Source organism: Anopheles coluzzii, chromosome 3 (genome assembly GCF_943734685.1).
Source record: "Anopheles coluzzii chromosome 3, AcolN3, whole genome shotgun sequence".
Lineage (NCBI taxonomy): Eukaryota > Metazoa > Arthropoda > Insecta > Diptera > Culicidae > Anopheles > Anopheles coluzzii.
Window position 1 is genome coordinate 60,674,603 of NC_064671.1, and position 14,921 is coordinate 60,689,523.

At 43.7% G+C, this 14,921-nt stretch overlaps 3 protein-coding genes across 4 annotated transcripts; all 3 read right to left on the reverse strand.

Moving 5' to 3' along the window:
- Nucleotides 1-5,813, reverse strand: LOC120959080 (ORM1-like protein). 2 transcript variants are annotated; one of them, XM_049610176.1, is made up of 4 exons: nt 5,557-5,813; nt 5,333-5,484; nt 5,107-5,251; nt 1-97 (listed from the first exon to the last, which is right to left on the reverse strand). In XM_049610176.1, the coding sequence occupies exons 1-3, from the start codon at nt 5,725-5,727 to the stop codon at nt 5,116-5,118; spliced, it is 459 nt and encodes a 152-aa protein (XP_049466133.1). In that variant the 5' UTR covers nt 5,728-5,813; the 3' UTR covers nt 1-97; nt 5,107-5,115. The 2 variants fall into 2 exon arrangements, with proteins under 2 accessions (XP_049466133.1, XP_040238168.1); XM_040382234.2 differs by lacking the exon at nt 1-97 and adding an exon at nt 4,673-5,020 and having other exon boundaries at nt 5,557-5,812.
- An 866-nt stretch (nt 5,814-6,679) lies between these two features.
- On the reverse strand, nt 6,680-12,644 carry LOC120954709 (cationic amino acid transporter 4). Its single transcript, XM_040374869.2, has 4 exons — nt 12,293-12,644; nt 11,823-12,066; nt 9,435-10,937; nt 6,680-9,354 (listed from the first exon to the last, which is right to left on the reverse strand). Exons 2-4 carry the CDS (start codon nt 11,962-11,964, stop codon nt 8,957-8,959), a joined length of 2,043 nt encoding a protein of 680 aa, XP_040230803.2. The 5' UTR covers nt 11,965-12,066; nt 12,293-12,644; the 3' UTR covers nt 6,680-8,956.
- A 167-nt stretch (nt 12,645-12,811) lies between these two features.
- On the reverse strand, nt 12,812-14,652 carry LOC120954711 (lipoyl synthase, mitochondrial). The gene is made up of 5 exons (XM_040374871.2): nt 14,518-14,652; nt 14,026-14,376; nt 13,631-13,845; nt 13,274-13,548; nt 12,812-13,205 (listed from the first exon to the last, which is right to left on the reverse strand). The coding sequence occupies exons 1-5, from the start codon at nt 14,578-14,580 to the stop codon at nt 12,913-12,915; spliced, it is 1,197 nt and encodes a 398-aa protein (XP_040230805.1). The 5' UTR covers nt 14,581-14,652; the 3' UTR covers nt 12,812-12,912.
- Nucleotides 14,653-14,921: the final 269 nt, after the last annotated feature.

Below are 14,921 nucleotides of genomic sequence, written 5' to 3' on the forward strand. Positions count from 1 at the left end.
CGCTGCTGCTGCTGCTGCTGCTGCTGCTGCTGCTCCTCTTGCAGACGGACCTGACGGGCGTTAATCCGTTTTCAGCCACACCGTTTCACACGCGCACCTACAAACAGTTACAGAAAGAACAGATAAGTATGCACTAGGGACCCAAGAAGTACGATTTACTGCATATCGCACAAGGAACTAACTCTGTTATTTCCTGCGACCAAACACACTTTGACGGACGATGGTAAATTTTCGACCAAGAAAAGTCACAACTGTCAAGCGCAATTATGAGAGCGAATACGCCAGCAAAGGGCATAGAATGGGAGAGAATGATGGGAAGAGAACAAAGAGCGAGCGAGAGAGAGCGAGCGAATGTGTGTTTCTCGCACGCAAGAGATTAATCGTTCGCTCTTCTTTCGTGCATTTCTTTGTTACGCACTCTCTTGCTCTTGCTGCCTATTTCCCTCTCGCTCTGTAGCTCTCGCCCTTTATTGGACTCTTTCATTTCATCTCAGAGAAAAGGAAAAATATTCAAAATTTTCTCCATATCACCAAGGATATCCACTATTAATTTGTTTTTTCAACTGTTTAAAACATCAATCCGTTTGGATGATGGAAAACGTACTTCTGCAGCAACAATGGTACTCTACATTGATTAATAAGCAGCTAGGAGCGCAGTGTACGGCGCCCGTTTTGAAACGTACCAGGAGTCTCCATCCGCTTTCAGACAAGAAAAAATTGGTCCTGTGGACGAACTGTATCCGCATGCGATGATCACGCCAATAAGGTTAATGATCTTGAGGTTAATGCATCAAACGATACCATTAGCCTTATGACTTTGGGACAAGATAAATACAGTCAGCGCCATTACGATAAAAACCATACCAAAGCATGTTAATCGATGAATGTACGATTTTCTGGCTTTTTTATATGAAAATCTAACAGCAGCTCTAACATTTTTTTCTTCTTGTTGTACATTTTTGCAACAAGGCTGGACAATATATCCGCATGCAATTACGCCAAACTAGGGCTGCAGCAATGCTGGACCAGTGGGAAAAATCGATACGATACTGATTTTAATTATACATTCAATGTCACGAAGCGACATAGGCTCTTGCCGCTCAAGTGCGCGCACTGTTCGCAACGGGATGCAAAATTTATCCTAGAGAGAGCTTCATCCGATCTGTTTTGCATGCTGACCCACCAGCAACCCGTTCGGTATTGAACAAACGGAACCACTGTGTCATAAGGAACAGGACGAAGAATGGGGGAAAAACGTTGAGGCAAATTGTTTGCACTGGTTTGTATGTACCGCTTCGGTTTGAATGCACTTGCAGAACTGCTTATAGTGGAGGTGAAGGAGTAGAGGGCAGTTTGCTGCTCCCTCCCACTTTGCTGCAGAAAAGACATGAACAAACACAATGTGGCGATTAAATCGATACTCTCTATACAAATTTTGATCGAGTCTTGCCATCCCGTAGGAGGCCCATTAGAAACGGGAGGATTGTTAGTTCAGTGCGGTGTAACAATTAGGCAAACCGTTTAACCACACGTACACTTGTTCTTTCCATTCCATTTTTTACACCACACTACTGAAAAACGTTTTTTTTGCTTCTTAGTCGCGAAAAGGGCACCGTACCATGGTAGTATTATTGCACATACCGAGCTGTTGTATGCTGTGTGTATACTGAACGCACTCACCATGGAGTGCTACAAATGTCATTGCTTTCTCAGCGAAATATAAAAAAACACACATACACACACTCACATACGCATACACATTTCACATGTTCATCATATGGCTACCGCGTTGCACGGAAAATATAATCTTTATCCTTGTCCTGTAACACAGCGCACGTTGCATGAGAGAGGGAGAGCCGTGAGAGTCAGAGAGAGAGAGAGCGTGAAAATCCTCCTCCCTTAGTCCGGCAGAAAGCATACTCACCCCGACCGACCGACTTGTACGCTGAGAGCAAAGGAAAACTCGCTTTTCCCAAAGAGAGCCAAAATTATGGTGAAGAATTGACGGAAGACGAACGAAAAAGAAGAATTCAGTATCGACAGAAAACGAGGCTGGTAGCGAAAAGGGTTTTTATGCTTCTTGCGAGACATTATTTCATAACTCCGCACACACACACACGCAGCTCCTCCCCCTTCCACGCAAATAAATGATTTTCCATCCTTTTTCGATTTCAAGAAAAGAGGCAAAAAAGTCCACTTGCAATCGCTGCTGATATGGTGAATATACGGACACAGCTTTGATGTTCGGTTTCCATTCCGTCACCTTTTGCCCAGTTCCGAGCGAACTTCCCGTACTTTGTCGGTCGTGTATTTCCCAGTGGGACCCCTTTCCGGGTTAAAAGGATTAGAACGGATTTCACTAACACTAAACGTACATTATAAATGATGGTACGAGCATAGGGTCCGCATCGTTGCACATACACACACGCACACACACACTCATAGATAGAGCCACCAAGCGTCTCCACCAGTGGAAAAGGAATGAAAGGCTGGGAAGATTTTGTTTTTTTCTCCCAACTTTTCACCAACGACTGAAGGAAATGCTACCGGGGAAAAACGCAACACAGACAACTGCAATACGGGAAATGCTTTCAACCGGCCATATACTTTACTTTCACACTTTCCCTACAGTATAGTACCTGTCTAGGGTAGTAAGAGTACCGCGGTAGTGTCTGCGGACAAATACGCCGATATTACTGACGTGTGCCAATGCTTTCGAATGACTGAGAGTGGCGTACCCGTGTCGCTGGCCCGAAAGCGAAAATCCTCACCACTCTCGGGACACCAGAAGGACATTCCGGAGAGCCACTGAACCGACCGTGGCGCGTTGTTGCACGAGAGCGGGCTACAGAAACTGTATCGCCGATGGTGGCGACTTTGGCGGAAAATACTATAATCAAATGACGAAACGGCACGTGCAGCTGTTAGGAAGTTCCACTGTACGGCCGTCTAGCTTCCCCAACCAATGGGGTGTAGTCGAAACGGTTGGTTGGGCATAATGACACGGGAATGACACTGTGCAGTTTAAATTTTACATTTAAGTTCCGGTGTAGCATCCGGATAAAATCACCCAACATCTCTTGTAATCGCACTTAATATTTGCAAATTTAGAAGAAAACAATCAATTTTTACAATCAAAAGTGACGCTCACTAGAATACCAAAAAAACTGCAAGGACATATTTTTAACAACATCATTGACAATTTTCCTGTTTCTCTTTTACATTTTTAATCACGCTTAACACCTGCTAGAAACATTCATATTTCGAAATGGTTAAACATTAATCAACCACTAATTTTTCCCCACACTTGACGCCATCTTGCAAGGAAATGTTCGATACGACGAGGCCAACCATCGAAATTATCCTTCTCAATGCAAAGCACTTCCCATGCGTTACGTTTCTCATGCGTACGGCTTCGATGACACCGCCAAGCAAGGAAGATCACGCGTCACGCACACTTTTTGCTCCGCTGTACCCCAATCTACCATCCCTTCATGTTCCTTCAACCACCAACTCCATCCCCTTCTTACGCCTGTCTGGATGGCATGGCTGGATAAATTGATAAAGTCCAACCCCTTGCGCGTTCCTGCCAGCGGATTTGATGTTGTGTCGAGAGCGCCGCTACTGTTGCAACTACTACCCCCCCTCCTTTGGCCCCTTTGGTTGAATGGTCGATCGTTGCCTACCACAACAACCAAACCGACCAGCTCGAAAATCCCTTGCGCTAACCGCACAGTCAGGTGCGGTAGCGTTTTGCGTGTGAGCTTTCCCGCCACATTCCCCAACGGCATGCGGCTATAGAGCTCCGTCCGTTACTTTCGTGGGATTGTGTGCGTGCGCAACACCCACCCACCCACCCATCGAGGCGTTTTATTTTTTGGGGTGTTAAGGGAACGGATACCGCGGAGCACGGCACAGCACAATGCCCTTATTTAACTTCTTCTGTCTGTTCCCGCTCTCCCCTGGTTCGCTCGGTATTTCGCCAGCAGCCAGTACACGGGGGGTCAACGAACTGCGACGCACGACGTTTCTCTGGTCAATGTCATTACAAAACTTTTTCGAGAGAACCCGATTCGATCGGTGATTTTTCACCAACGCGATAAGCGAATTCAAACATGTTGATGGTGCGTATAGCCTGAATCGTCCAAAAAGTGAGCCACAGTTTTTGTTTTTGTCAAACACATACAAAATTGTACTCCATTTAAGTCCAAGAGGGCTCGTTCTTGGTGGAGCATTAGTTTTTTTTCGACTGGGTTTTTTTTTTCTTTCGGAAACTGACCTAAAACGGAATGGGTTTCGCTTCTAATTTAACCATATGTAAGATTTGCGTATGTGGCAGACAAAGAGAAGAAAAGAGAAGTACTTTTAATGAGAGAAACGTTGCAAATGGGAGATATATATATATATAGAGAGAGAGAAAGCGAACTGATTTAAAAAAAGGAGAGTAGATTTGAGACTGTATCCTACTGCGATTAGCATGGTAGGAAGAGCGAACACGTTTGGGCACAACAAAGTACACCATGATGACCCGAAGACTTGCCTTTGTTCCGCACGTGCAAGGAGCGTTATGTTGCAAAATAGGATTTCTCGAATGCAACGCAACATCTTCGCCTGTGACACTTTGTTTCACTCTCTTTCTCTCTATTAATTTACAAAAACAAAAACAAAAATGTTCGGTTGATGTAGGACATGGAGAACTTTAAAGGCAATCATTTTAATCCATAAACATTCTATACACATGTGAAATACAATTCGGCTTTATAGTGTGTATGTTTGTCTTAAAAATATTTTTACTTTATTTTATACATTACACAGCACATTTAATATAGCCCATGAGAGTTGTTTCAGAAAGTAAAACAAAGATTCAGTTTACATCAACATTATGTTTGTTATGCGTAATTTAACGAGTAAACTCGTATTCGATATCCATTTCATGTAGTCACTATACTCTATAGTCTTTTTTGTTCACAATGAGAAAAATATCGTTCAATTTACAGTCCGATGATTGCCGTTTCTGTACCTACATCCAGAATTCATGGTTTTGAAAAATGTACAGAATTTTTACAATTACGGAATCGTTTAGGACCATGAAATGAATTCACTTACCAACCCTTTTTAGTATTTGTTTATACCAAACAGGCGTACGCCATGGAATTGGGGCAACTTCGGTACGAGTACCACGACGAGCGAAATAAAGTTGACAATAAAATGATCGATATCGTTGCGCGTGTAAAGACACGTCAGCAGGAACCTGCAATAGGATTGACAATAGAGCCGGTTCTTTTTAACAGAAACTTTGCATCAAAAGTAGTTAACTTGAATGGAAGCTTACAAAACGATTGGAGCTGCGGTCAGGAATTTTCTCGTCGTCGTTAACTGTTCGCCACTGTTGATCTGCTCCCAGTGCGTGTACTTGCGATTCTCACCCGCATCGATGCTCATCCATGGGGCGCCCTTTATGCAATGCAGGAAGTACAAATGTGCCTGTAAATCAGTTTTTCAAGAGAAAAGAGTTTAGCCTGTCCACGCACTCTGTTCCATACCAAACTCACTTACCAGATTGTGTGCGATGTTCGTAATTGTCCACGCGTACGGGATCTGCACAAACGGTATGGCCAGCAGAACAATGTGGAAGATGGTGATGCCTAGCACGTATGCAAGCCACAAACCACGGGAATCGAGCCAGGATGCGTTTGGATTCGGATCGCCATTACCACCGGCAAGCATTTTTGCTATAGTTTTAGCAAGCGCCAATCGAGAACAGTTCCAAGCGCAACAAATAGCCAGCTGACATTTGATTGTTTGTTTATTTGCGTTTTCTTCAAGGTAAGGGTGTGCTCTACTGTTTTTTGCACATTGGGTTATTCCACTCCCTAAACTTTGGCCAAAATTTGCGCAATGAGATGTGATTTTAAAACATTCAAATTGCTCACAAAATAAAAAATAAATAAACATTTTACATTTCTGTCTATTATGACAAAAACTTGTTCATTCTTAAATTTAATAATACTCTTTTTCGTCTGATTGAACTTGACTAAATGAATCAAAATTCGAAAAAGTACAAGTTTAATAGAAAAAATAATGTTCAATCATTTTCAACGACCTTTACGATTGGCAATGAATCATTCTTTGATGATAATAATTGTTGCACTAATTTTTACACCAAAATTCTATTAAAATAATAATTTTGGATTGATCAGCAATTTGGATTTACTACCTCTACTGTGGTTGATTTTGAAAATACCGTTGAAATCTGGATTGCTGGAGAACTTGAATTTAATTGATTTTAAATCTGGACGACCTGTTAGCTTTCGCTACCTGTATTAAAACAAGTAATCTAACAAACATACAATTGAAATGCAACGGACAACTCAATTATGGACAATCATGGTGTTGCAGCTCGCAATGAAGTTAATAAACAAGTGGTGCTCGGTCCTGATCTAAGGTAAGGTGTAATCGAATTGAAGGTCCGTATGCCATAACAATCATTATTATGGAAAAAAAATTATTGAAGAAAACTTTACATATCATATGTTAAACTATTCAATCGATGAGATGACTTACACTTAGTAAAATGTCTTAGAATCCCATTTTCGATGCATTTCGTACTTTCACGATTATGCACATTGGTTATGTTAGAATATCAATTTAAGCAAAACAATTTACAAAACGGAAAGTATATAGTTTAATTCGTCATATGTGTGTATACTTTATTGTTCTTATGGTGGTTTGTATGATTATTTATTTCATGTTTGTTCCATACAGTTATCCATTATAAGTTCTGTAGCAGCTTCCTTACACGTTGTAATGAATATGTTTTAAGAGAAAAAAACCCTAGATTAAATAAAACCTGGTTTAACCAATACCAAGAAATGAAATGTAGTCGCCGCTACTAATTGATCTTAGTATATTACAGTGATGGCAGGCTAAAGTCGGACACCTTATATTTTAACCCATCTTCTCTGACTTCGAGACTCTTTGGTCAGTTCTTTAAATCATGTATCTCGGAATATTGTCTTCATACATTTATGAGAATACTTTTTAGCTATGCTGCTGCACAAAATCAGGCCAATATTGTATACAATCTAGCGAAATCATACAGAAAGTTATTGTTTTTTTTATTTATAAAGTTAACTCAAAATTCGACCGTCGATTTCGTAGATAAAATGGCTACGAATCTAAGCAATATTAAATATATTTTTTCTATAATTATAACTAAAGTGAATTGTCAGTAGTCTTAAACAATATGCTGTATTGGTGCTTTATGTGCGTATTAAATAACCTAAGGCATGATTTTGTACCTGAGTATTACCAAATACCGTCCTCACTGATATGTGAAGGCAGTATTCCGATACATGCTTTTAAGAATTGTCCAGGAAGCTGCAAACTTAGTAATCCTGAATAAAAAATGGGTGTCCGATATAGGGTGACCGCCACTGTATATGTGTCATATGAGAGCATAACGCTACTACATAAAACATTATGGCCAATTAGTACACAGTGTAGTAGTATCTACTTCCTTTTGGGTGTATAATGGTTTCCTTGTTGTATTGTGATACGGATATCATAATCGCATTTGTGCTTTTCAAGTTCCATGTGGCTATTGCATCTACCTGCATGTGGTTAAATATCCCATTAACGACGGTTTGGTGATTTATCTTATCGAATTTTCTACCGAATAAGGTATATATGAATATGTACTCTTCATTGACTGTGCATTGATTTCTACTTTAGATGTTGTTCAGTTATAAATATACATACTGCCGATTACGGCTTGCGTTACTAAATCGTGTACCAGCGGTATAGTACTTGTATTGTAAGTGGTATTTTTTATACTCTAACGGTTCATCGGCCAAAATGAAGGAAAACAACGAAACCCAAAAGGCAACTCCATCGAAAGCCTTTGCAATGGTTATTTTATGTTTTGCTCTTACACAGCTGAGCGATGATGATGAGGAGAAATTAGTGGAATGGTTATGGTTTTGAAATTACCCGTTTTAAAGTTTGTGTCTTTCGTTTTTCAAACACGTAGGTAGCTAAAGCGTACAAAATTCGGTGGTTGAAGTGTATCATAGATAACGCCATGGTAGGTTAAGTAGTAAAGGAACTAGAAAGGCTTTACAATCGTTTGTGCTGTTGATTTTTTTTTTCTCGAGGTAGAAAAATAATGTTTTCACAAAAAAAAAATCCTGCAGATAACTTCATGTTAGGCATTACCGTTTCATTCCTGTCCCTTAGTTTTTCTGTTAAACTTTCTGGAAGAAAATTTAAAACTATCGTAGAGGAAACGAATTAACCAAAATCTCCCACGGCTAGCGCAACAAAAAACACAGCGCGTTACACTTATTTTACGCAGACACATTTGTTTGTTTCCTAAGGCAATCTGTTAGTAGCATAATATCTAATACTGTGCAAATAGGAAATAGGTTGGAACCCATTTCGTAGAATATTTACTGTTAAACATCGCTTCGTCTCAATCCACAGAGCTTGGTAGACCGGTGTACAAAGTGAATATATTAAATAATACGCAACAATAGAGCTCTATAGTACAAAGGTGTGGCGTTCCTTTACTCTGGGGACAAATCGGAGGAGAAATAGACTCTTTGGTAGATAGCTTCGTTCTAAAAATGTTAACAAACCTGTACCTATAAGTTCTGCACTGATGATATCCCTATATTTGACAGTGTACTTGCGATTTGGACCGTTTTTTTTTTTTGTTAGGTTGATAGCCTTCAATACGAATGTTCCGTCCCTGTCGTTTGGCTGCGGGGCTCGGAATAAATATAAAAATCAACGGAAATACCCATAACACAATGCATGACTCTCATCTTCATCTTCGGATAGAAGTGACTCACTGCTCAGATAATTGAAACTTATCCTCAACACATGCCACATACAGTGCAACAGGGGCGAAGGAATGGAGGAAGAAAGGAACTGGATTCTGTCGGATTCTTATTTAAGAATCTTCATCATCGTCATCATCCACGATCGCCTGCCTGTCGCCGGCCGTCTTTCGACTAATTCTGCCCTTGATTATCTTAGTAACCGTTACCTTAGTGCCACCGCCGAGGGCCGTGCTGGTGGAGCCCCAGCCACGGATCGCTTCGCTGGTAGACATCAGCATAGAGTAGGACGTGCCGAGCTCACCCTCCTTGCTGTTATGGATACCGTACAAGAAGTACACCAGCATACCGATGGACAGCCAGATAAAAAAGCGCAACCAGGTCAGGAAGCTCAGATGCACCATCAGCTCGATGTTGCAGAATATGCTCAATGCTGGGATGTACGGTACGAACGGTACCTTGAACTGCAATCCGCGAGTATTCTGATGATGAGCCGAAATTACAACAACACCTAAGCGAGAGCAAAAACAACAAAAAACTGTTAAACATCTGTAGCTCCTTTTACGCCCCTGTATGCAGTCCCCTACTTACATGCAACGAGACAGAAAAGGAGAAAACCATAAAGGCCTAATGCCCACCAGGTTCCGTTGTACAGCTCATCCCAGGAGTTCTCCAGCTGGAAGCAAACCGCTACGCTTAGCACACAGAACATTAACACCGCACCGGAACAGGCCACGCCCGGTTCACAACGACCCAGCACGGGCTCTAACCAGCGAAACTGGGGCCTTAACCGTCCGGCCAGAGCAATCTCGATCATCTCACTCGTTGGCGACGATGGATCGATGGTACTGGACTGGGACGAAGAATCAATGCCACCACCTGGGGCACCCGGTGCCCCGCTACCAGGCAGTGTCGGCCCACCGTCTTCCTCATCCGTGCCGGGTGTATCGGGCGCAAGGTGAACGGTTTCCTCTACCGATATCGGCCGGTAGCGCAGTACGATAACACTAGCCGACACAATCGTGTAGGCCAGCAGCGTACCGATCGACATAAACTCTACCAGCTTTTCCAGATCAAACAGCAGCGCCAACAATGCACTACAGATACCGGACAGGGCGAGATTGAGCAGTGGTACCTGCGTCTTCGTATTCACCTTACCGAAGCACGAAAACAGCAATCCATCGCTTGCCATCGCGTACAGGCAGCGGGGCAGCGCAAAGAGCGATCCAAGCAGCGTCGTCGTCATACCGCAGATGGCTCCAGTGGAGATCGCATACTTTGCCCACGTGATGCCACGCATACCGAACGCATCCGGCAGCGCTGCCGCCGGGTTAATTTCGTTGTAGGGAATCATCAGCGTTAGGGCCGCACTGACCAGCACGTACCCGACCGTCACCACGCACAGCGACAGGATGGTGGCGAGCGGTATGGAAAAGCTCGGGTTTTTCGCCTCCTCACCGGACGTTGCGATACTGTCGAATCCCACGAACGCGTAGAAACAGGTGGCCGCACCGGCTAGCACACCGCCGAACCCATACGGCATGAAGCCCTGCTCTGGTAGTGACCAGTTGTCGGGCGACGCATACCAGAAGCCCAACACCACAACCAGCGCCATCACGACCACATTGACCGTCGTCAGGATGCTGTTTATCATGGCCGTTGCCTTAACGCCGGCCGCCAGCGCGACCGCATAGCTGATGCACACGAAGAACGCTAGAAAGTCGGGATACTTAGCCAGCAGCTGCTCGTGCATCTCGCCCGTAATTTCCATCGTGATGTTGGCGACGATGTTGCCCAGCATCGAGTCAACGTACCCGCTCCAGGCACGGGCCACCGAGGCAGCCCCCAGCATATGCTCCAGGATTATATTCCAGCCGATGACGAACGCCCAAAACTCGCCAATAGAAACGTACGTGTAGACGTAGGCCGAGCCAGCCTTCGGGACGCGGGTTCCAAATTCCGCATAGCACAGGGCGGCCAGCAGCGACACCAGCCCGGCCAGGATAAACGAAAGCACGATCGCTGGACCGGCCATCTCGCGTGCCACGGTTCCGGTGAGCACATAGATTCCAGCGCCGACCATATGACCGATACCTACAATGAAAGTGTAATGGCATAGAGAAGAGAGATAAAAACGTTAAATTTTTTGGAAAGTTTAATTAAACATCCAAGCAGCCATATGGTAGATGTGCTGGGAGCGGAAAGAGCGGCGAGTAGCTCGGATCTCTTTCGAAGAGGAATCCCCCTTTCATTTACTATAGTTTTATTTGGGTTATTTGAATTTTGTTAGGATATTTTACAAATAACCTATAAAAGGCCTATTTGTATATTACCAGTGTCAGTGTGTATTGTTTGATTTTGATACTTTCCTTAAAGGATATTGCTTCCATATGTTTTTGATTTTTTCACCTGAAACATATCTTCCACTCATACTCCAATCCTAAATCCTGATTCCAGACGTGACCAATAAATTAAATACTAACTGATTACTATTATTTCCCCCATATCCTAAGGGCGAGGTCAGGTTGCGATTTTACTTGATATGCCTTTTAGCTGCTTTTTTTTAAACTAAAAAAAGACACTCTCTCCAACATGATACAGGAAAAACAAATTAAAAAGAAGCTAAAAATGGAGGCAGACAAATGCAAAAATAGTCTACAGAACAATTCTGGTAAACAAAAAGAGGATGTAAACAAACACAACTACCACCTGTTTACTTTGACGTAACGCAGGATGTTTGTACGTCGTCCTTTTTTTCTCTCTTTCTCTCCTCTCAATAGTGTGCTGGAATGTTTGTTAGTGTGGAGTGTACATGTGTGCAAGTGTGCTAGTGTGTGTGTGTGTGTGCTTATGTGTGAACCAACGCAATAACATTGCTCGAACCTAATTATCCTTTCGTGCGCTTTTGTCCTCCCCCCTTTTCGATGCGAAATCACCTGAAAAGCGGAAATTTTACTTAAAACGCTAAATTTTGCTTACCCAGCAGCGTGATGTCGAATGTGTTTAAACATCTATTCAGCGGAGTTTCCATCAGATCCGCCGGAAGCTGCTTGGTGCGGTTCATCTTGGTGCAGAGACCGGACATGACGTGCCCCAGGATCATTCTTCTGGCGCTGGGCATCGTGTCACGTCCGTCAGCCAAAAGGGTTTGCCAAATTACGATTCAAATTTCACCCGAAGCCACCCACCCAGTGCACCGTATCCGGTTGCGAGCCGCAAAATCCTGCCATATGGAACGAAATGGGACGAAAGGGTAAAGCAACATGTTTTCGTTTATTTTACTACTACATCCTATATCATGCTTTTTTTTTAGCAAATTTCAATTGAACAAAACGCAACACTTCACAATACATTTACTAAAAGTCACTGAACGTGATAAGTAATGGGGTATTTTTTGCATCCCCTTCGGTATGTTATCACTTGTTGAGGGCAGAAATGCATTTGCGTACCTGCGAAAATGATTAGCCCGATGTGATGCTTGCTGTAGATACACTGCTAGCAAAAGGTACAGATTCTCGATAAATAACTAACACACACGGCTCGCTTGCACTCCGCAACAATCTCTTACGACTCCTCCCTGCGAGCAGCTGGAAACTTGCCCTTCGCCCACTTTTGGACCTCCTACCGAGAAGGTAGCAGTACGGAGCAGCACGCGTTCGTGCTGCTGGCCACCTTTAAAGTCTGTTTGGATCTAACCCAACACACTCAGCGTAGTCTGGCACGGTGAGTGGCAACTTGTTCGATTTTTTGGACCGTTCCTTACCTTCTCGCACCCACACGCAACGGCGTGCGACGTGGATACGAACGTGGGGGCGGTCATGCGCAAACGCATCATCGTACCTTTTTGAAGGAGTTTTGCGACTCGGTGCTGCCCTAAAGGTGTGCTATTGGGATAGTGCAAGGCAAACAATCTCGAAGGCAGCATTCAGAGTAGTGAAGCCTTTTGAAAAAAAAAAAAACACAAGTCATTTAAGTCCTTACCAACAAAGAGTAACATTTATTATACTATACAGGCTTGCAAAGCATAACAATTTCATGTTGTGGTTTTATTTCGAACCCTCGAAAAGGTTTACGAATGTTTTGAATCTTGTGCCGATTCGGTACCTGCCTTGTTCGCGCTTCTTGCTGCCTCCTCTTCCTTAGCCCGGTTGCGCAAGATGCTAGTGATGAAGAACTCGCCTGCCTTGTATGAGCTGCGTACCAGCGGACCGCTGGCCGTGTACAGGAACCCGAGCTCATTGCCTCGCTCCTCCCAGTGTTTGAACTTTTCCGGCGTAACGTACTCAATCACCTTCAGATGCCGTTTGGTGGGCTGCATGTACTGACCAAGCGTAAGACAATCGACACCGACGGAACGTAGATCTAGAGGAGGGATGAAAAATATTGCACATGAAGATGGAAACAACCGGACACGTTGTGTATTAACCGACCTTTAAGCGTCTGTTCAACCTGCTCGTCCGTTTCACCCAATCCAAGCATGATGGAAGATTTGGTCATGAGATTCGGGTTGAACCGTTTAACGCTAGCCAAACACTCCAGACTTTGGCGGTAGCGCGCCCGGCGGTCGCGCACAAACGGGGTCAGCGCTTCTACCGTTTCGATGTTGTGCGCGTACACGTCCAGCCCGGACATTGCGACCGTTTCGATGCACTGCAGATCCCCACGGAAGTCTGGCGCTAGACATTCGACAAAAATGCGAGGATTCCTAAAACAAAAAAGAAACGCAAAAAACATGAAAATTTCAATGTTCAATTTAAAGAATTTAATTTTATCGTCTTATTGCTTACTGTTTCTTAATTTCTTTGATCGTCGCTGCAATGTGGTTCGAGCCTCCGTCCGGCAGATCATCGCGATCGACTGATGTGAGTACGATATAGTCCAAGCCCCACGATGCGATGGCCGTCGCCGTATTCATCGGCTCCGCCGGATCCAGTGGGGGTGGTGCCCGTGCCGTTTTTACGCTACAAAAGCGACATCCCCGGGTGCACGTGTCACCCATGAGCTAAAACACATTAAAAAGCACATCGCTTTAAAAGCCCTGTTGCTAGCAAGAACAGTAAATTTAAGATTCACTTTCATCCGTCCGTCCATCTGTACGTACGTCCAGAATTATTGATAACGCAGGGCGCCTAAGATGGATCGCTCCTTATCAGCAAGCAAACGAAAACATTCCATCACTTACCATTATAGTAGCCGTCTGGGTACCATGTTCGCCACCACCCCAGCATTCCCCGATGTTGGGACATTTTGCTTCCTCGCAAACCGTCGCAAGCTTTAGCTCCCGCAGCTGCTCCTTGATGCGGGTGAAGTCTTTACCCATCGGTATCTTCGTCTTGAGCCAGGGTGGCAAACGTAGCCGATCATTTTCGCCCTTCTCGCGTCGCAGCTTCCCTTCGTAGGCGGTCCAGTCCTCCTTGTTGTAGTCCGGATGTTGCACAAAGTCCTGGAAGTTGGGTCCACTCTCCAGTCGCTCGCGAATTTTCTCCAGCTGGTTGCTGGCACTGGCCGCACTGTGTTTACATTGCTGCGGGATCTTGAAGGACGGAACGGAAGGAGGACCGTATGTTATTACACGCGATGAAACTGTTTCATAATCGTCACTTTGTTGCGTTTTTTTCAATTCTCTTTGACTATTTCGGCTATGATTTTGCGGCTCTGTTTATCGAATACTTACAATTAGTGGAGCAAATTTTCCTTTTTGCAGTGTATTTCGCAACAGTGGTACACTGCTAGCCATCGCGAGAGAAAATTACAGAAAAACAAAACTGGATTGCAAGATTTGCTGTTGTTATGACACTAGATCGAACACAAATCGCCAGGTTGTATCATTCGATGCTTTCCCGAGCCATGATGGGTTTCAAAGCGAAGCACGTAAAACAACAAAACCAACAATTTTTTTATTTGTATTGAATATTGTGATGATATTTTATGTTACAACAAATATTTAACTTTGAAAAAGAAGCCTAACGATAGTTTACCCATCGAATAAATTTAACATGCTTTCTCGTTCGACCTGAAAAATGATCAAACCTGCCAGACAAGGGAAGAAAGCATGTCGATTTTCTTCCTACAGTTATT